We start from the raw sequence: 21,204 nt of genomic DNA on the forward strand, positions 1-21,204 counted from the left end.
GGGAGGGAGGGAGGGAGAGAGAGAGAAAGAGAGAGAGAAAGGGGGGGGGGGGGGGGGGGAGGGAGGGAGGGAGGGAGAGAGAGAGAAAGAGAGAGAGAAAGGTGTTTGTTATCCCACGTTTTGTTGTTGTTGTTGTTCACACGATTATCACTTCGTTTTTTTCTTCCAGGTGCTCAGAAGGCCCATGCCCAGTAGTAAAACGTTTCTCATATACCCCATTCCCAGTAATGAAATACTTCTCCAAGTGGAAAATACATAGCGTGACAACTCTCTGAACTGAACGCTGCAGTTAATGAAACCTTAGCCTCTTCACCTGGTGGGAGGGAGGGAGGGAGGCTGCTCATTGCCCACCCCCACACCAAGAATAAAGTGCCCCGAGGCAGGCAATTGGACTTTTCCCCAACCCTCTCTGTGGTTCAGAGATCACCCTCTTCTAAGCTCACCTGATTTCCCTATCTTGATTTGAGAAGCCTGGCTCTGTGGATTTCCTACGTGATTTTGTGATTTTTTTTTTTTTTTCAATGCAGAAGCTTTAGGGTCAGAGTTCTTAGGTGATGTTTTGTTTGTTTGCTTGTTGTTTTAGTTAGCTCCCTTGAAAGAACAAAAGTGTATTCACTTCAAACTATTAAAAAAAAAAAAAAAAACTGAGGATTTGCTTGACACAAGATCCTGATCCCTGGAATATTCCACCCTGGTAGACTTTAACATTCTCAGTATCAATGCTTTGCCCATGGCCAGCTGTACCTAGACAGAGCACCCTGGCGGACTCAAGTTCTAGACTCAGAGAAAGAATAAAGCGGACCCAAGGACTATTGTAAACAAGCCTCACTCTCAAGCATAGACTTGAAAGACCTTGCATTACAAAGCCATAAAGACGTGGGTAATGGGGAAGGATTCACCCAGGTGGCTTCAATGAACATCAATACAGAGAAGTCAGGACCTAGCCACAGCTTTGAAACTCCAAGCCAAACTTATTCTGAGCTCACACACAAACCTCCCCCAAAGACCTCAGCAGCGGTAAGACCGCTGGCCCTGGTGCAGCTTGGGGGTGATAGAAGGAAGAAGCGGGGACACCCCTTTTGGCTCTCCTCCCTCCCACCACTAGCATGGGCTTCGCTTTGGAGCGTCTCGCGGAAGCCGTGGACCCCGCTTTCCAGTGCCAGCTACTGTGTGGCCAGGTACTGGAGGAGCCCGCGTGCACGCCTTGCGGGCACGTCTTCTGCGCCAACTGCCTGCTGCCCTGGGCGGCGGGGAGACGCTGGTGCCCGCTGCAGTGCCAGCCGCTGGCGCCGGGCGAGCTGTACCGGGTGCTGCCGCTGCGCAGCCTGGTCCAGCAACTGCGCGTGCAGTGCAACTACAGCGGACAGGGCTGCAGCCACACGGGGCGACTGTGGGTGCTGGCAGTGCACATCCAGCGCTGCGCCTTCAGCCCTGCCAGCGACTGTGACAGCCACTGCCCAGGCGGCAGTGGAGGCGGCGGGGAGGAAAAGCACCCGGCGACCAAGACCTGCGGGAGTGGGGACGCACGTGAGGGGCCACCCGGACCTGGAGGTCGGCCTCTGGTCGTCGCCTGCTGTGGGGGAAAGACGCGGCGGGCGCAGGTCAGCTTGTTGCAGCGCAGGTATCAGAAGTTGGCTCGGTACATGGCGCACACGCGCAACTTCGTCGGGGACCCGGGAGGCCGCGGTCAGGTAAGCCCAGGGGAATGAACCCCTAAGCACGGTTGCGGTGGGAAGGAAAGCATCTTCCCGAATGTTGAGGATTCCTTCTGGAGGTGCCATCCCTTTTTCAGAGCTGCAGGAGACATCTGATTATGCTTTGCCACCTTCATCTGCATCGCTGCCCCAGAAACATCTCTTAGGATTAAGGGAGTCAAACTCAACTTCTCCAGGAGGAGAAATTGAGTAAACTCTTTTCCCATCCACACTCTGTTCTCATCTTCCACTCCCCTGCCCACCTAAGCTGCCCATCTTTCGCGTCCTTGGCCTGTGACTGAAGCAAATTCTATAAGCAAACCAGTTAATTGGCTGTGAGAGACTTCTTTTCTCTGCCAAAATATGCCTATCAGTTAACTACCCTTTCTTCAGCACAGGGGCCTCGAGGGATGGTGGTGACAGAGATATTTTTACACCCCTGACCTTCCCTGTTGATTCCTCTCTTCTGACCTTGCATGTCCTTATTGGTGGTCGGTGTGCCTGTCATATGACCTGGTGACCTGTCCCAGGACAAGAACAAAGGCCTGAAGTCACACTGCTTTCTTGACTACCAGGCGGAGGCAGCTGTCTTCCCTACTTTCATGGAAGGGGCTAGCTCTGAGCTGCGAGCTGCAGCCTGGGGAGAAAGACTTGTTTATCAGCTGTCTTCAGTTGATGTTTGACTTGAATGGTCTCTGGCAGAGCAAGCACGATTTAACAGAACTTGCACTCCCTAGTCAGGAGCTGTTTCTCTTCTTCTACCCCACCCCCCACACACAGGCCAAGGAGGAGCAAAAGAGGGCTTCCATAACATTCGGGACTGGTTGCTTAGATCTGCCTCCCCACCCTGGCCCTGTTTTAACCTTCCTGCCTCTAGTCTGAAAAACAAAGTGAGAGAAGCTGTTCTGATTATAAGATGCACGTGGGGCATACTTGGGTAAAAATGCTGTTGCGTAACAGAGCACCGTGTGCCGTTAGTTAACGGAGAGAATAAAAATTAAAAAGACTTGAGGCTACGTGTGTTCCCTAGTCTGCTTGTATATGGGATAATCCTCATTCCGATGGATGACCTAGAGAAAAGCGCACGCGTGTGATATGCACTGCCAGTCCAGGATTCAGCGCTCGCTGAAAGGAGCAACCGCTAGAATTATGGAATAAAGAACTTCAGCATCCCATCAGCTGTGCTTCTACGCCAGGGCTGTCCTATGCGGCAACCCTTTAATACCTCATGTTGTGGTGACCCGCAACCATAAAATTATTTTTGCTACGTCAGAACTGTAATTTTGCTACTGTTATGAATCATAAAGTAAATATCGGATAATGCGATTCCAGCAAAGGGGTTGTGACCCACAGATTGAGAACAACTGGTCTGTGCCTTGCCTTGTGAATTCATCTTCAAATGCTGCTCACTCTCGGGGGTTGTGCTTTCTGCTGCCTCTAGGGGCTGCTGTGGACTCTGGGAAAGCTCTTGAGGGGTGGGGCGAGGCGGGAGCAAAGGTAGCAGTGGGGGTGCAGTGGGTTTTCAATCCCTGCATCAGATGTAACTCCAGGTGTTTCAGTCCCTCAGAACAGTTAACAAGGTCTCTAATGGTGACTACAGAGCATCTTGCCTGGCTACTGCCGTGCCTGTTTAAATCAGTCTTTGCTAACAAACAGGTGGCTGTGTAATTTATATTCGTTTAAATATTACTGTATCACTGGGAAAGAAGTACATACTATTTTCCAAGCAAACTCCTTTTATTTTTTTTTACCCTGTGAGAATTATGACAAACCAAATAGGGAGGCTATTTAAAATCAAGATGGCTGCCTTCCAGGAGACCCTGCATTACAGGGCCAGCCTGAATGTTGCTGCCGAAGGGACTTTATAAATAGCTCAGCGATTTTTTTTTTCAAACTCTACAGTGAAAATTTACATAAAAATGTTTCTGAGATCCACTGACAATTTGTTTTACTTCTCTGTCATACAAAGTTTAAAAATAAAAAGCCCTGCCTGGCGAAGCCGGGACATCAGTTTGCAGTTAAGGTGTAGTCAGAGCGGGATATTCCCCGTGTGAAGTGCAAATCCGTGTAGTTATTTGGAAACCCCCTTCTGCTCACAGGCACAGCAGTTTTCTTCAGATACGGGCTTTAGAGTATGATTAAGGGGAGAGTTTACTGAGTCAAGCATCCTTAAGAGTCTTCTCTGTTAACAGTACCGTGCCACTGCAGTGGTTAATTCTCAGTACAGTGTCACTGCAGTGGTAAATTCTCTCCTTTATTGTTTTCTTTTCTTTTTTTTTTTTCTTACTTATCCAGTTCTTCCCTTTTTCACTTAGGATGGAGAACGGAGGCCGTTCACTGTTGTGTTGGAAAGAGAAGATGACACTTTGGGATTCAACATAATAGGAGGCCGCCCAAACCAGGTGACTGCTCTGTTAACGCAGCATTCTGCATATGAGGTATACGAGGACTCAGACGAACAAGTGGAATGCTCCCTAAAAGGATGTCTGGGCCCCAAAACCAGATTTTTTCCATTTATTTATTTATTTATTTATTTATTTATTTATTTATTTATTTATTGTATGTGAATACACTGTAGCTGTCTTCAGACAGCACCAGAAGAGGGCATCAGATCTCATTTACAGATAGATGGTTGTGCTCAGGACCTCTAGAAGAGCAGTCAGTGCTCTTAACCACTGAGCCATCTCTCCAGCCCCCCAAACTAGACTGTGTAGCCCTGACTGTCCTGGAACTCACTTTGTAGACCAGGCTGGCCTCAAACTCAGAAATCTGCTTCCCAAGCCCAAACTAGACTCTTAATGGAGATCTAGTACATACTCAGATTTTTGTTATGAGACAATTTGAAAACAAAACACTCCATATTTGACCACCTCGATCCCCTCAGCTACAGCCATAAAAGAGGGATGTGTTTCATATTTCACTACCTTCCTTGGACAGCACCATGGATAGATGTCTGGCACTATGGCAGAGTACCCTGTGTAGGGAATTTTCATTTCCAATACTTAGTACCTTGTCTGCATATACTTCCTGTTCTCAAATGGTTCTGTCTTTAGACGACAAGGCAGTTAAGCTGACCATAATTTATGAACAAAATGTAAAAATGAATTTAGAAAACAGAAAAGAGAGGGCTTTTGTTTTCCCTTCCCACAATTTCTTAAGAAATGTCATACAAAGAGAGTTGATATGAAACATTTTTGGTGTCCCTAATCAACTCCTTATTTAATGGGAACACTACCCTTACTGTATAGTTATTATTCTCAAATTTGTATTATGAATTTACACACTGTAGTTACAAAATCCTTTGACATCCTGCAATCCTACACTGTCTTAATTTTGAGTATAACTAGATAAAGAGAGTGAAAATTGGTAAAGAAAGCCAACTTGTTAACTGCAGTTAACTGCTCTAAGATGCCCCTGTCCCATGGGGCACTGCTCTGAGATGCCCCTGTCCCATGGGACACTGCTCTGAGATGCCCCTGTCCCATGGGACACTGCTCTGAGATGCCCCTGTCCCATGGGGCACTGCTCTGAGATGCCCCTGTCCCATGGGGCACTGCTCTGAGATGCCCCTGTCCCATGGATCACTGCTCTGAGATATCCCTGTCCCATGGGACACTGCTCTGAAATGCCTCTGTCCCATGGGGCACTGCTCTGAGATGCCCCTGTCCCATGGGGCACTGCTCTGAGATGCCCCTGTTCCATGGGGCACTGCTCTGAGATATCCCTGTCCCATGGGGCACTGCTCTGAGATGCCCCTGTCTCATGGGGCACTGCTCTGAGATGCCCCTGTCCCATGGGGCACCTGCTGTTCAGCAACTCACCTCCCGTGGAACTTTAGGTCCTGCTCTGAGCTGGGTTTGGGACAATGATGACCTGTGCCACTCTAGAGGTTCAGACAGTGCCATCCTATGCTTTCTATGCAACCAGCAAACCCAACAATCGAAGGATGTTCTGACCTGGTACCAGTTATTATAAAGACACATTTTTCATATCATTTCCATTCTCCCTTCTATTGGGAATAATTTATAAATACCAGTTAGGAAGCTGATATTTAAAGGGCACTGGGCATTTTAAAGAATCACTTCCAATTCTGTTTGAGGCAGACCAATTAAGGAGAACTTATAGGGTTCATTTTAATTTTCCTGCCATAAAATCAACCGACATTTAAGAACACATAACATAAACATCTTCCTTAGGAAGTCTCACAAGGTCATTGGTTTCTCGTAATTGGCTGAAACTCTGTAGTATCAAAATGCTGCAAGTTTGAGGTTTGCCTTTGTCCTGTGAAACGTGCACCCAGGACCATGTACAGATAAAATCTGAATGGACTTCTTGACCGTGTAAAGTTGACATTTTCAGATCTTTAGATTTAAAATCATTCTGTCTCCTAGGTGCTCAAGAGCTATGATTCCAAATTCCTCACACTGGGAAACTAAATTATATTTTTAGAGCTATGATTGCATCTAAGTTGTGATATACTCGAGGGTAAATTTGCCGCCTTCTTGTCTGTTTTTATCTCCCGTCGCACATTTTAGGTGAGAGATTTTCACAGTAATACTGTTGACCTCACCTTGCATGCACCGTTCTCCAAAGCTTTTCATGTGCATTCAAAATGTAGAATAAATAAATGATCTTGTCAGAGATGCTGGACTCGTTCATTACAGCTGTCATCTTGATTAATGACTAGTTGGCATTAAATAAGTTAATTCCGTGCCAAATTCTCAGCTAAGAGAGTTACATGTTGGAGCAGAATTATTGTTAGTGTTACATTTAGGAAAAAAAAAATCATCCTTTACACGATTTAAAGTTTGCTTAATATGTTACTTTCAGTTAACAATATTTTTTTTTCTATAGAATCCCCAGAAGCAATCGGCATCTGAGGGAATTTATGTCTCAAAAATTGTAGAAAACGGACCTGCAGACCGAGCAGATGGCCTGGAGATTCATGACAAAATCATTGCGGTAAGGCAGTTAAAAAACAACAACAACAACAACAACAAAAAAAAACAGTTGCATGATCCACGCTGAAGACTCTGTAAGGTTGCTCACACATCATTCACCTCCGCGTCCTTATCAGAGTATAAATCTCATTGCAGTGGAGAAACTGCTGTTTTATTTCTTCCTAAAAATGTAAAACTCAATGATTCGGTGTCAATCATCAGATAGGTGGATGAAAGTAGAAGCTACCGTAAGTTTTCCGCTGTATTAGTGAGCATCTGTATTTTAATGCATCCCCTCCACAGACATTAAAGGAACCTCTCTGATTGTTATGGAAGTCACTTCTATAAGCTTTCAGGTGACAAATCTGTGCTCAAGAACAGATTTGAGAAGTAAAGATGCTACTGAAACTTGCGATTAGTATGTACATGGGAACACGGGGGTTATCCATAAGTTGCCATTATTATCCCCTGGTGTGGTACGCCCTTTTTTAAAAGCAAGGCAAATGGAGGCAGTGGGCTTGCCCTGTGGGGAGGAGCTGGGAAGCTCTTGCGTATGCAGCTGTACTGTTGTGGTTGAAGCTGATGCTGGGAACTGGACTATGATGACTGGGTTGGAGTTACTCCTCTCTCTCTCTCTCTCTCTCTCTCTCTCTCTCTCTCTCTCTCTGATGTTCATTCACAGCTGGAGACAGTATTATTTGTTGTTATCAAAAGAGGTTATGCTATTTTTGTTGGTTAATTAATTTCCAATATATTTGTAAAGGTATACATAGGAACGGAGAAGGTGTATTGGACTCCACTGTATTTGGGAAATAAATCCGTTTACTCTGTATTATGGACTCACCAGCACTGCCTTTCTGGATAGATTGATCCCACTTTTCTTTATTAAATTTCTGATAGGTTTTAGATTTATATGTATGTTAACATTGTGTATATGTTAACATATGTATCATAACATTGTATATATGTTAACAAGGTCAGATTTTTTTAATAAATTAAGCTAGAATAAGAATAGAAAGAAAACCAGGGTGTCCAGAGTCAAGCTTTCTAGACACTGGGAACAACTGGAGGTTGTTGCCTTTGTGTGAAGACTGTATTTTACTAAACAGGCCTCCAGATCAATATTGCTTCTAGTTTTGTGGCCAAGAAAGGGTAGACAGCCTTCTGTTTGCTATACAGTTTGCTTCAGGTTATCTGCAAACATATATACATTAGAGTGGCTATAGGCAGAAAACTATTTTCATCACTGTAAATATGTGTGCATTATGTTTTCTGTATCCTACCATAAAAATTTCTAATGGAATGAAAGTCTACATTTGACGATATTAAATCAAACAGTGTCTTAGGTAATAAGTATGCTCAGACACACACATACCTCAACAACAGAAGTCAGTAATGGGGACTTAAACTATGCTAGCTATTTGACAGTATTGCATATGTTAATGTTGGTTAATGTTGCAATAAAAAGAAAAAAAGCAGACCTGGAAAGAGGGCTCAGCAGTTAAGATGCATATTCCTATTGCAGATCTGAAGGACCCACATTCTGGTCTTCCTCCTCCTTGAGTTTCATGTGGTCTGTGAATTGTATCTTGGTATTCCTAGCTTTTGGGCTAATATTAACCTATCAGTGAGTGCACACCATGTGTGTTCTTTTGTGATTGGATTACCTCACTCAGGATGATATTTTCTAGTTTCATCCATCTGCCTAAGAATTTAATGAAGTCATTGTTTTTAATAGTTGAGTTAGTACTTCATTGTGTAAATGTACCACATTTTCTGTATCCATTCCTCTGTTGAAGGGCATCTGGGTTCTTTCCTGCTTCTGGCTATTATAAATAAGGCTGCTATGAACATAGGAGTATCTTTTGGATGTATGCCTAGGGGTGGAATGATATAGCTGTGTTCTCAGGTAATACTGTGTCCAATTTTCTGAGGAACTGCCAAACTGATTTCCAGAGTGGTTGTACCAGCTTGCAATCCCACCAACAATGGAGGAGTGTTCCTCTTTCTCCACATCCTTGCCAGCATCTGTTGTCACCTGAGTTTTTGATATTAGTCATTCTGACTGGTGTGAGGTGGAATCGCAGGGTTGTTTTGATTTGCATTTCCCTGTTGACTAAGGATGTTGAACATTTCTTTAGGTGCTTCTCAACCATTCGAGTTTCCTCAGTTGAGAATTCGTTGTTTAGCCATGTTCCCCATTTTTATTAGTTATTTGATTGTCTGGAGTCTAATTTCTTGTGTTCTTTGTATATATTGGATATTAGCCCTCGATCAGATGTAGGATTGGTAAAGATCTTTTCCCAATCTGTTGGTTGCCATTTTGCAGATCTGAATTCTGTCCTCAGCACACATTATCAGGTGGCTCACAACCACTGTGACTCTATAACCTGGAATATCTGACCCCTCTGGCTTCTTTGGCACCCCAACTCACATATGGCATTCATTTACAAACGCGAACATGCACACACACACACACACACACACACACACACACACACACACATATGCCTTCAAAAAGAAAGCAGGATTTGTCTTTATTGCATATACTTTTAAAAACACTCATTTAAGGTTTGCAGTGTGACTAGCTGGTATACTATTTGGCTCATATCCTTGAGGTCAGGCGTTCCATCTCCAGCATCCAAAATAGAACCATGTCAGATGTACAATATCTCACTGGTTTTCTTATTGGAAAAGGTAATTTTATTTTAAAAACCTTGCTTGGTAACAAGTTCATCTATTGATCCATCCAGTGCCTTTACTAATATTTGTCAAGCTAATTTTATTTAAACCCTATTATGATAAACAGAAAAATAACCTATCAATGGAGATCTAACTGAAATTCATAATGAGCTGAGGTATGACTGAATAACATAATAAGCAATAGAAAGACCTTGAAACTTATTATAAGACTATATAGTTGAGGAGACTTCTCCCAGGAAATAATATGTGTGTGTATGTGTATATATGCAATCTATATATTATATGTGCATATATACATATGTGTATATATGTGTGTTAATCTCATACATATTATTTGTGTCAGATATATTTTGGTTCTATGATAGATTTATGAGACCATATTTGTTGCCAAGAACTTAGTAGAATGATTTTAGCATTTATGAAATTATCTTCATGATCTGTGTGACTATTTTAGAAGGAAGATGGATGGGAATAAGTCTAATACTTGGCTGCAGGCTTAGTGTTCTATCAGCTCCTGGAACAGACACTTGGTGACCTTTGTATCTGTTCCAGCAAGCCTTAAAAACACAGATGTTGTGGCCAGTCCTCACATATTAATAAAAATTAGAAACAGTTGATGCCTGTTAATTATTTAAATTCCTATGATGGAGCTACTAATCAATACTAAGTTTATATCTAACTGGAAATTGACAAAGTATATTGGTTAAAAATGTGCTGAGTTGGATAAACAGATTTTTAAAACAAAATCAATAATTTATTTTCTGCTTTATGATTTACCAATTAAAGGTTAGATCAGATTGTAAATGTAAAAATGCAATGATGCTTTAAACCTGGCACACAAATACATTTTCCACGGTGTAAAGGGGACAAGTAGTTTGTATATTATAAGGTGACTTAACACTCATAATTTTGACTCATTCTGAATGCTTTGAAATGAAAAACACACAAAACTGGAAAAGTTTATTGTTACCTACATTCAAAATATGCCCCAAATATTGGGTGTGATTATTAGCTGAATTGTGTACATGACAGATTTATGAACTGTAATGTTTAAGATCATTTTAAATCACAAATTTGAATAAGAAGTAGATAAGTTAGTGTTTACTTCCCTTAATGGTTATAGAGACTTTATTAATTCTAATGCTATTAGTAATAACACTTTTGCCATCATAGTCCATAAGAAATCAACAACTCAAAAATGATTGGTTTTGGCATTCTACATTCCATGGGGACTGATCAAATCCAAAACCAATGAAGAGTAAAACAGAGTCATAGTCACAAGGTAAACCTCGGTGACAGCTTTGACAAGATTCAAAGTAAGCTAATGTTTGAGCCATTCTCCATAAGTATCCATGCTAGCCAGCTTCTAGCTACTATTACATCTGTGACTCTGAAAATATTAATTTGTATGTATTAAAAACAAGTTAAATTTTATATTTGAGTTATACTATCACAAAATATCACCAGAGTCCGTAAAGGTTGAAACATTGTTGACAGCATCAGACATTCAGGTAAACAAGGAATTCAGCGTGTACCTGAGATTTGCACCGTATTGTAAATTTTTCTTTAACAAAGAAGAAGGACCAACAAATGATAGGTCCTTGGTCCTATCAGAAGAGTTCAGTATCTATACCTCACTTTATTTTCTTTATGATGCTTCTTTAGGAATCATGTCGGAAGAAGTGCTTCAGTGGAAACTGGTCCTATGAGCTCTTCTAGCCAGGAAAATGGAGATAAACTAACATCTGGGAGTATGTGATCACTGGTCTGTGCTTTGATGACTGAGTAGGAGTTTAGTCAATATTAAAGACAGAAACAGCAAGGAGAATAGAATCGTATGGTCTCAAATCTCAGAACATAGTCTCTATAATAATAAACATTTTCCTCCTGGAGCTTTGGGATACACTACCAAGAATTTATTCGTCTAATTTCTCCGTGTCAATCATTCATCATATAATCATTTGATTAGTTTGTTTCACATTTGTTTTTTGTACTATATACCTGTATTTTCCCATCTTGAATATGAGTCTTGATGGACAGTAGCTAATGGATCTTGTTACCTTTAGCAGCACAAGCCCATTAACATTCAGGCACATCTGTTTACTTGGTGAATCACATATATAGCAAACTTCATTGTGAAAACTTTTATGTAACAAATATGTTTTTGTTACCTAGTAGTCTGTAATAAAGATGCAACCAGAAGAACCTACATAGAATAGGATAGCAACTGACTTCTCTCAGAAGGTCTGGATACTTTCTGTCTCTTGGAAAGAGCATGAGAAAGTATAGCCTTGCCAGGCTACATGTTGGGAGTCGAGGCTCTAGAAAGGAAAGCTCAGTAAAATACCAAAATCAATCCTAACAACTTCATATCTCAGACAAGGAAAGAACACAGTGTATAAAATCATCAGCACCAGAGATGAGAAATGAATTCTGCACAGACGATTTACGGGGCTTCGGGGATCATAAATGACATAGGGCCATGAAAGGCAGAGGAAACATTGTAGAAGGTTTCAGGATATCCTTGAAGGTTTTCAAGGACTATTAAGAGGTTGAGGGGTTTTGAAGGATTTGGAGATTGTAAAGGTTTCAAGGAGTTTGCCAGCTAGAGGAGAAGATGTGAGATTGTGTCAGACAGAGATTGAAAGATAAAAAGAGAACAGCCTAAAGGTTGGGAATAAAAGCTGCATCTTGTGACTACAGCACCGTGATGTAAAAAGGAAAGGGGTTTTGAAATATGAATGTTTGGAAGGGTCGTATTTGCTTCAGCAGCAGAAGTGGATTTCAATCTACTGACAGTAGGATGCTGTTGAGGGGCCTCAGCCAGGGAGGAGAAAAAAAAAAAGGCAATTGGGGTCAGCAAGTTGGGTTGAAAGCAGCAGAATCTAGATGACCAGAAGCCCTTGGGGTCACTCAGTGAAGGTTACAAAACCTGGAGACAGTCACAGTCGGACCACCTGTTGGATCAAACAATTAATGTGCATCAGACAAAATATAAATACAAATAAGATAATAGAAAGCGAGGATAATTGAGAGAGAAAATGAGGACAAAGCTTTTAAAAGTACAGTCAGACCTTTGTAAAGGTTCTTTTTAATTTAAATTTTTGATTATATTTATTGTTATTTTGTGTGTATGGGTGTTTCACCTTGTATGTTTGGGAACCACAGGTATGCAGTGATCCCCCCCAGTGGCCAGGAGAGGGCGTTAGGTCCTCTGGAACTGTGAGTCACCATGCGGCTGCTGGGAATTGAACTCCAGTTCTCTGCAAGAGCAGCCTTGCCCTCTAGAAGAGATGAAGACATCTCTTGAGTCCCAGTCAGTACCACAGTGAACAAGCCCTGACTTCCTATGTGCCTGTCCCGTGTCCTTTCTTGGAAACTGACACCGGAAGATCAGATGTATGCTCATGGTTTACAAGTGTAAACGGGGTCACAGTCATTAACACACTACAGCTATGGTCCTCTAACACTGTATTTCTAACACTGCATCTATTAATGAAGGAAGCCATAAAGTGACAAAAACACTATATCTTTATGGAGAAAATAGAAATGAGGCAGTGGGAGGGGAGAGGGGAGAACAAGATGTTTTCCTGTTGAGGCACAGTACCAAGGGCAGTCAAGGAGGTGGGATTCATAGGTGGGATTCATGTGTTTGTCTGGGTGGTCATTTTGGATGCTTACCATAAAAACAGCTCACATTAAAGTGCTTTAATTTTAGCAGCCTTTCTGTTTGTTTATAGGTATTAACCCATTCCATCCCAAAGCTCTGAGATAGAAACTGCGTACCCATGATAGTACCCTATGACAAAAGTGAGGTTCGGAGAGAGAGAACAAGTAACAAACATGACGCACAATCCTTTTCCCACTTTCAAAATAACTTGACAGAAATGTTTGTTGTCTATTCTTTCTAAAACACCCACACGACAAAATAAAGTTAACCAATTCTTATACATATTAGGGTTTCAGTTATCCTTTTCTGGAGAATATTTTTAGAAAAATTTCATAAAGTATATGTAGAGAACATACAAAAGTTCTGCCTTCGTTTTATTTTTGATTTAGGGGTGACTTATATCGCAGGAGGTTAAGGAGGCTTCTAAGCATATTAGTACCTCGATATATGTGTGCTTATGCTGTGTCTCTGTGTGTGTCTTCCTGTCTCCTTTCTAGGTCTAATAGTAACAAATCAAACCTGTCACATCATGCTCATCTTTTTTGGAAAGACTTCCTGGGTTACTCTGCATGGCTATGTTAATGAACCACAGTAGTAGCACATTTTGAATTAGACAGCCTTTTTAAAACTCAGTGATGTGTCTAGCCTTCTAACAGGCCACTAATGAATGCCTGAGCAGGACGCATAATTTTTGCTGCGGAAAATCCATTGGTGGCAAACTTTTCTCCTGAAAGTGTTCAGGAAGCAATACATGGGTCAGTCATGTTACTTCACTAATCTCTTTCACAACATGCTTAAAATGCAGTAGTAGTAGTAGTATCCCTTTAAATTGCATGTTTCTAGCAAATGATGAACCTTTAATAGGATTAAAATAGGCATTGACTTCCTGTATCAATAGTGACTAAAAAAGGGATCATGAATTGGGGGAGGGGCTTAGGAGGAATTGTGGGTACGGGGGAAGGACATGAGAAATGTAGATGCAGTGCTCAGGTGATGAAAATTTCAAAAGATAAAGATGTTAAACAAAAGTACTTAAAATGTAACAAATGTCTTAAATATTATGTTTGTAAACAGCTGAATGGTGAAGCTATAGCTTTAAATATTGACATCTATCTTCTCTTTGGGAGGATATTCTGGGAGATTCTGTAACCCACATGCAAGTGTGAACCTACTGTGCAGTGCTTGGAGTGTGAAGCCTGACTGTCCACACTCCTTGTGTAAGCTCCTAGTGTGCACTGTTAGGGGGAATAGTCACTGAGGGACAGAGCTGGGGAGAAATCGTATCTAAGGTTGGAAGTCCTTTGCAGAAGAAAATAAATCCTCAAAACAGCGAATCCACCTTAATCCTAAAACACTGAAATTGATTTCTCCGCGTGTCACTGGAGTACAAACCTGTAATTCCAAAACTAGGGAGACTGAGACAGGGGGATTGTGAACATGACAACTGAGAAGCTAGATAGCAGTTTGAAGGGGGCTGGCTAGTGCAGCACCTCACAGATAGGTGGCCACACAGCAGGATTGCTCTGTGTAGCCCTGTTGATATGAACAAAATGACTAACAGTCTTCCTGCTTACTCTAACAAATGCCCTGACTGGATATTGACTTAAATGGTGTCCCAAATTTACTTAAAGTAATTGTACTTGACTGGATTTGTTGACAGTGGAGTTCTAGGCCAGGCAAAACATAAACCCAAAATTGAAAGATTGAACGGCAAGAAGGATTTAAAATTTTTTGAGCTGTAATAATACTTTACGGGATACAACACTTTATTAGTTGCAGAATGCTTTCGTAGGGAGTGTCTAGTTAGATCTCTGCCGTTCTCTAAGACATAGAGAAGCAAGAAAGCGAAATATCATGGCAGCTGCAGGGGGAAATAGGTTTGGAGTATTGACGACATTTCTGTAGAGTTGAAGCTGTTCAGATCAGGCAAGCTTTAAACTTGGAACATTACATTAGACTAGTCTAGAAGGATGGGGAAATCTGGCGGAAGGTGAGGGTGAAGAATGATATCCCTAAACAAGTTTTTCCTGCTGTGAAAAATGTACATGTCACACCTCACAGGGATATATTAAGTAGTGTAAAAAAAATTCCTTGAATATATATGTGTTGTCATGGCAGACAATCTGCTGAGTCTCTAAAGATAGTGAGCTATCTGTCAAGGCAGAGGTAGCTACTGAAGATCGTTCTGCTCATCTAGGAGTGGGAAGGGTAGGCTGCCTCGGTTTACAATTTGGTAATTGGTGATCATAAAACGTGGGTGGAAAGGGCATTGAGAAGTTATATCCAGCCACTGGGGCAAGTGTTCTCCCACTGATGTCACAGGTAAGGGACGACATCCTGGGAGTGGTGTGCGGTCTGAGGTGTGAAGCACTCATGACACAGCCTTCTCTAAACAGCTAAGTACAGGTGGTAGAAGATCGTCATCGTCATCGTCAGTCACGTGGGAATTATTTCAGTTGGTCTGGAGTTGATCTGACATTTGCATTTGAACAGGTATCTTAGGAAGTGGCCACATGGGACTTTTGTGATACAGCTTGAGAAACCTCCCTAGAACTCTTAAGCTGCTACACTCTGGCATTGACATTGAGACAGTTGAGCAAGCTATGTTCTGTTCTTTTCTTTCCTTTTCTTTTCTGTCCTTTTCTTTTCTTTTCTTTTCCTTTTTACTTCATTTTCTTTTCTTGGTTGATTGGTTGCTTGCTTGCTTGCTTGCTTGCTTACTTGCTTTTCAAGACAGGGTTTCTCTGTGTAGCCCTGGCTGTCCTGGAACTTACTCTAGACCAGGCTGGTCTCGAACTCAGAGATCCACTGCCTCTGCTTCCAGCACTGGGATTAAAGGCAGGCGCCACCACTTTCTAGTCCATGTAGTGTCTAAGGCATGTCCATGTAGTGTCTAAGGCCATGTCTAAGGCACTTAGGAGCATGTGAAACCCTTATGTTAAACAAAACAAAAAAGCATTTCTAATGCTGGAAATAGATGGTGGTTCATAAGAGAAAGTGGGACAAATTATTTTCAATTAGGATTTAATCCCGATGCTACTCCATGAGATGAATTACACTGAGTGTCACAAGGATTAAGTACAAGTGCCTCATGTATACAATGTATTGTGCTGAGCATTATGAGAGAAGCAATGAGTATCTGAAGCATCTTTTATACTCTGATAGCAATTTTACAAAGAGAAAATAAGATGTGAAAACACAGTGCGCATCCCTCTGTGATTAGTGCTGTAAATAAAGGTAGCAAGGGTGGGTAGCTCCTTCTCAAAGGAAACTGAGTTACTTTTAAGGAAACCAAAAGGATTCTACATGACCTTGAAAGATGTATAGGATTTTGAGTGATTTATAGGATTCTGAACTTGGTATCAGAAAGTTTCTCTTTAACACAGACAGAAATAATTTCATACGTGTGTGTGTGTGTGTGTGTGTGTGTGTGTGTGTGTGTGTGTGTGTGTATATATATATATGAGATAGATTTTTGGAGATTCAATCAGACGTGAACGACATGAGAGTTTACCATTTCCCCCTTAAGGTCTGTAAAGTTCATACTCGAAGCAGTGGGTAACAGGCAGATTTGCTTTTGTAGACAATTTTAGCAAATATTTTTGAAGGTCAAAAGAAAAAGGGTTCTGTGTTAAATGGTTAACATTTTCTGAACTCTGCCCCAGTCTTCCTCTTGTGGTGGTGGTGTGTACAAGGGCATTGTGCCTCTAGGTATGTGTCCTTTTAACCAAAGCTATGAAATGGACACCATGCATCTGAAGAATAGTTAAAATGATCTGTCACTAAAAAAGGTGTGCAGAGTTCTCTCCATGCCCTAAGCCCTACCCAGTAATGAAGAACTTTTTCAGTGTACGTAAGGCCGCGGAGTCTAATTCCCTAGCACTACAAAAGAACACAAAGCCAGAGACAGCACAGATTCCTTTCCTCGGAGCACTGCCTTTACACTCAAGGTAGACACACACTAGGGATAAACATGAGGGCAAAAGGGCCGCAAAGATGTGAAAGGAAATGATCTGCGAGCTGACTCTTTGCAATCAGACAACTTGAAAGAAGCAGTCGGTTGTGTCTGTCCAGAATTCAGATGGATTCCCTTGCATAACATATCTGTTTGGGCAATTAAACCATCTTCAGGAAGCAACAGCTATTTGCTGTAGCCGCCTCCGGCCACACCAACTGGGTTCCTGAGTGGGAGGCAGGAGCTGTATGGGAGAAAATGGCGAGAGAAATGATGGCTGCGGAGACATGATTTTCTGTTCAAGGATTCGAAGTTTTACTAATAGTCTGTACTTATAAAGAGGGGAGGCCCATTCCCCTGCCAATCCATTCCTGGTGCCTGCCTCCAGCCTGTAGGTGGATCTGCAGGATGTTGTCTCTGGAATATCTCAAGGGTCTCAACAGGCAGCAGGGACAGGTGTAGAACAAAAGAACCAACAGTAGAGCCACCTAGGTCGGAAGGCCCCACTCCAGGTGGTCTCAGGCTCAGTGGCAGCAAGGTTAAAGTCAGCCTGTTTCAAGGCTGGTGGAGGGAATAATTCTCCCATCTGAACTGTAGGGGTGATGAAGGGCATCTTCCTGTTGTGGATAAAGACCTCTGTCCTCTCAGTACACACTTCATTTGATTTCCTCTCCAGTGAACACCCTGAAAGCACCCCCAAAGCCAGAGGTGAGCCAGGTATAGCAGGTGATGAACAAGTGAAGTTCTGAGAGAGAGAGACAGACAGACAGAGACAGAAATTGAGTCAAAGTCTGGACAATAGGAATCTCCATTAGGAGCATCCCAAACCACTTGAAGTTTTAAACATGAAAATATTCCCTCCAATGAACTGGCCCTACACAGTCACTTCCGGTGTGTGTGTGTGTGTGTGTGTGTGTGTGTGTGTGTGTGTTTTATTCCCCCACACTTTCACTCCAGCCTTCATTTTACATGGAGAGAAAATTATTAGGCAAAAATAGTATTGTATTTTATAATATCTATGTAGAACATTCTTTTTAATGAGAATAACTTGATAGCTGAAAATTTTTCATTATATATATATAAATAAATTTATGTCAAGTATTTTTCTTTAATAGCTCATTTGCAATCACATATTATTTAAAATACATTCAAATATTTAATATTAATTTTTATTTAATTTGCATGCTTTTATGACAGGCCTAACAACTGGGCTACAAGCAATATCTTAGGTGAAACTGAAATTCAGGTTTATTGGTATAATAACATAAACTTATGAGCAGAAACAACTGCCTTTCAACAGAGAATTCATTTGTGCAAGCTATTTTGCGTGCACAGACACAGCCTATGCCTCTTAGGGTCAGTGGTGGGCTGAGGTAGAAAGATCCATCAGAAGTGCTTCAGTGGAGGCTGAGCCTATGAGCTCTTCTAGTCAGGGAAATGGAAATGTACGAACATCTGGGAGTGTATGATCACTGGCCTATGTTTTGATGACTGAGTAGGAGTTTAGTCGAAATGAAAGTCAGAAACAGCCAGGAGAAGAAGAACGGATGGCCTCAAATCTCAGAACATAGTCACTATAAACATCGTTGATGAATAGTTCACTGTGGAAGTGTGGAGATCAGAGAGAAGAGCTGATCTCATGATAATGAGACATTCCTTACAGTGGGAAGAAGCCTAACATTTTTCATCATCAATTTAATATTGGGAAATCCTTAATAGCCCTAATCTTAAATTGCATAAATGTTTATAAAATTGGATTGTATGTTAGGGCGTTAAAGATGCTAACTCAGAGATATTAACATGCCTAGGAAAGACTCAGGGTTTTCTAAAAAGACAGACAAACAATAATGCTTCATTATGTTTCCAAACCAAGAGGCGACCTTGACATAGCGTTAAAAATCTACCACTGTGTATGTGTGCTTTTTGCATAAATGAATTACTTTTCCTGAAAGGAATATTCCAAAGCCATAGCATGCATTCCAGGTTTATTGGGAATCCCACATATATCAGGCACAATCTTTACATGATGAGTCTTGGGCTGCTCCTCATGTACTATCACCGAATGGCAGGTTTCTAGAGCTCTTTTGTGTTAGGTTTGACGCAATGACCAGTCTGTATCTACTCTCATGGCTCCTCTGTGCATGGGTACTGTCTGTAATGGCAGCCATTGCAAATATGATTGCCAGGGGACAGTCAGGTTGGAGGGGTGTGACGCATGTCTGTATGGGAATAAGGTGAGGCTGGAAGCCAAGCTTAGAGCAGGAACAGGGATTACATCCTGCTTGTTTTCTAGGGTTGCCATAGCAAAGAACCCAAACCGGGTGACTTAAGCAAGAGCTCAGTGTTCTGGAGGTTGAAAGACCAAGATCTAGACCTTACAGCTTGAGTTCTTCTGAGGCCATTTTTTTACCCCCTCGGTATATAAATGGTACCTTTCAAGCTTTGTCATCATCTGACTTTTCCAATAGGTTCATCTCTCTCCATCTTGTGGCACAAGACAGACTGGGTTAGCGTTAATCCTAACGAACTTGCTGAACAATAATTAGTAGACATTTCGGTCTATAAATTTGGTGGCAGCAGCAGGATGCAGTTAGCTACTGGCTCGGCATACTAGCATATGCTGTTCTTGCAGAGGATCAGAGTTTAGTTTCCAGAACCCACAGCAGACACCTCACAACTTTCTGGAACTCCAGCTAGAGGTGATCTGACGCCTTGAGGCCCCTGTGAGTGCCATGTTCGCCTGGGTACATGCACATATAAAGGAAATCTTTAAAGGACAAAATAATGATGTCTCACCCCAGATAATGATATCTCACCTCTGGTAATTACGTCTCAGTTTCATAATAATGTCTCACAGTTAGAAATGATGTCTCTCCTTTAATAATGATGTCTTTCTCACCTATAACTTGGATATTGTTGGCTATCACACCCATAACTTGGAAGGAGAATAATACTATGGAGGAAAGAATCTGTTTTACCCAGAATCTCAGTATTTCTACAAATTTTTTACTGAAAATAATTATAAATACATATACATCATATATAATATCATATGTATGTCATATATAAATACATACACATCATATATATGTATGTGTGATATCACATATACATAGTCAATTTTCCTTGTGGACACACCGGGTTCCAGTTCCCTGTTTCTTTGTCATACAAGTGTAACCAGACATCTTTGTTCTAGGTAGGGGAATACAAACAGAAATGTAATTCCTCCAGGCCTGGTCTTAGAATGCCCATGCTAAATATTACTGCTCCCCCAAACCTGTCTCTTAGGCCATCCTAAGAACCAAAAGGAAGTAGGATCAGGTTTTCATAGAGAAGAAGGTAGGATTCCCCTCGGAGAATGGCTAAGAATATCCATGTCACATTTTAGATGATCTGAGTTTACAAGAGGTCCCTGAGGTTCAAGGGTAGATGGTGACAGCCTTTCATTGTTAGCCAGACCTCTGCCTGAATGCTGGACCAACAGGATTCCCTTATTTTCTATTGAATGTTGGGTCTGATGAGTATCTTCTATCATTTCTATCTTACTCCTAACCATCCAGTTATTATTCCTGTGGGTTCTATGTGTTTGTATCCTAGGAAGGATCTTTAGCACAATCTAACTTGTATTTCCTTTCCTCTGTGTCTAGCCAGCTTAAGAAACACCAGGCCATCGCTTTCATCTCGCCCTCCCCTTTTCCAGTTGGCATGGCAAATCAGGAGTTAATGCAATGGACAGATTTCACTTGTCTTAGTCTCCTCCCCCCCGCCCTGCCCTGCTCTGCATTGTAACTCCTCCCTTTACCTGGGCAAATCCTGGGCAGAGAGAATGAGCTTCAGTTGCCTGGCTTACTGCCTACAACAAAAGCCATGCAGTAAGCTCATTGGTTTTCCAAGTTAAATACTGGTGGAGTCATCACTTTGGTCCGTCACGGGTGCCTTTTGCAGGTAGGTTATTACTTCTTCAGGAACAGTTATACAGCATAGGTGGTGCTTGAACAAGGACTCACAAACCAATGATGATTTGGGGAGGAGTCTTTTCACAGCCCCACTGCAGTTGCAAATTTGGGGTAGAGGCCTGAGGATCTTGTAAGTTTCAGTTTTTTGAGACTTGTAAATTTGGCATACCTAAGTTTTATAACCCTCCCCCCACGAGGGAATGCTTCTTTGTCAAAAAAATTGCTATAAAACATCCAATTAGAAATCTTATTCAGATAGCTGTTCTCTATCCAGCTGGGCTGAATC

The 21,204-nt window shown here is 41.7% G+C and overlaps 1 protein-coding gene across 1 annotated transcript in view; it reads left to right on the forward strand.

Moving 5' to 3' along the window:
* Positions 1–1,106: 1,106 nt before the first annotated feature.
* Pdzrn4 (PDZ domain containing ring finger 4) overlaps positions 1,107–21,204 on the forward strand; it is a 341,948-nt gene continuing 321,850 nt past the window's right edge. Inside the window, 5 exon segments of the mRNA XM_021216554.2 lie at positions 1,107–1,379; positions 1,381–1,576; positions 1,579–1,691; positions 4,010–4,096; positions 6,549–6,656. Coding sequence (XP_021072213.2) covers positions 1,107–1,379; positions 1,381–1,576; positions 1,579–1,691; positions 4,010–4,096; positions 6,549–6,656 — 777 coding nt within the window.

Source organism: Mus pahari, chromosome 17, assembly GCF_900095145.1.
Source record: "Mus pahari chromosome 17, PAHARI_EIJ_v1.1, whole genome shotgun sequence".
Taxonomy (NCBI): Eukaryota; Metazoa; Chordata; class Mammalia; order Rodentia; family Muridae; genus Mus; species Mus pahari.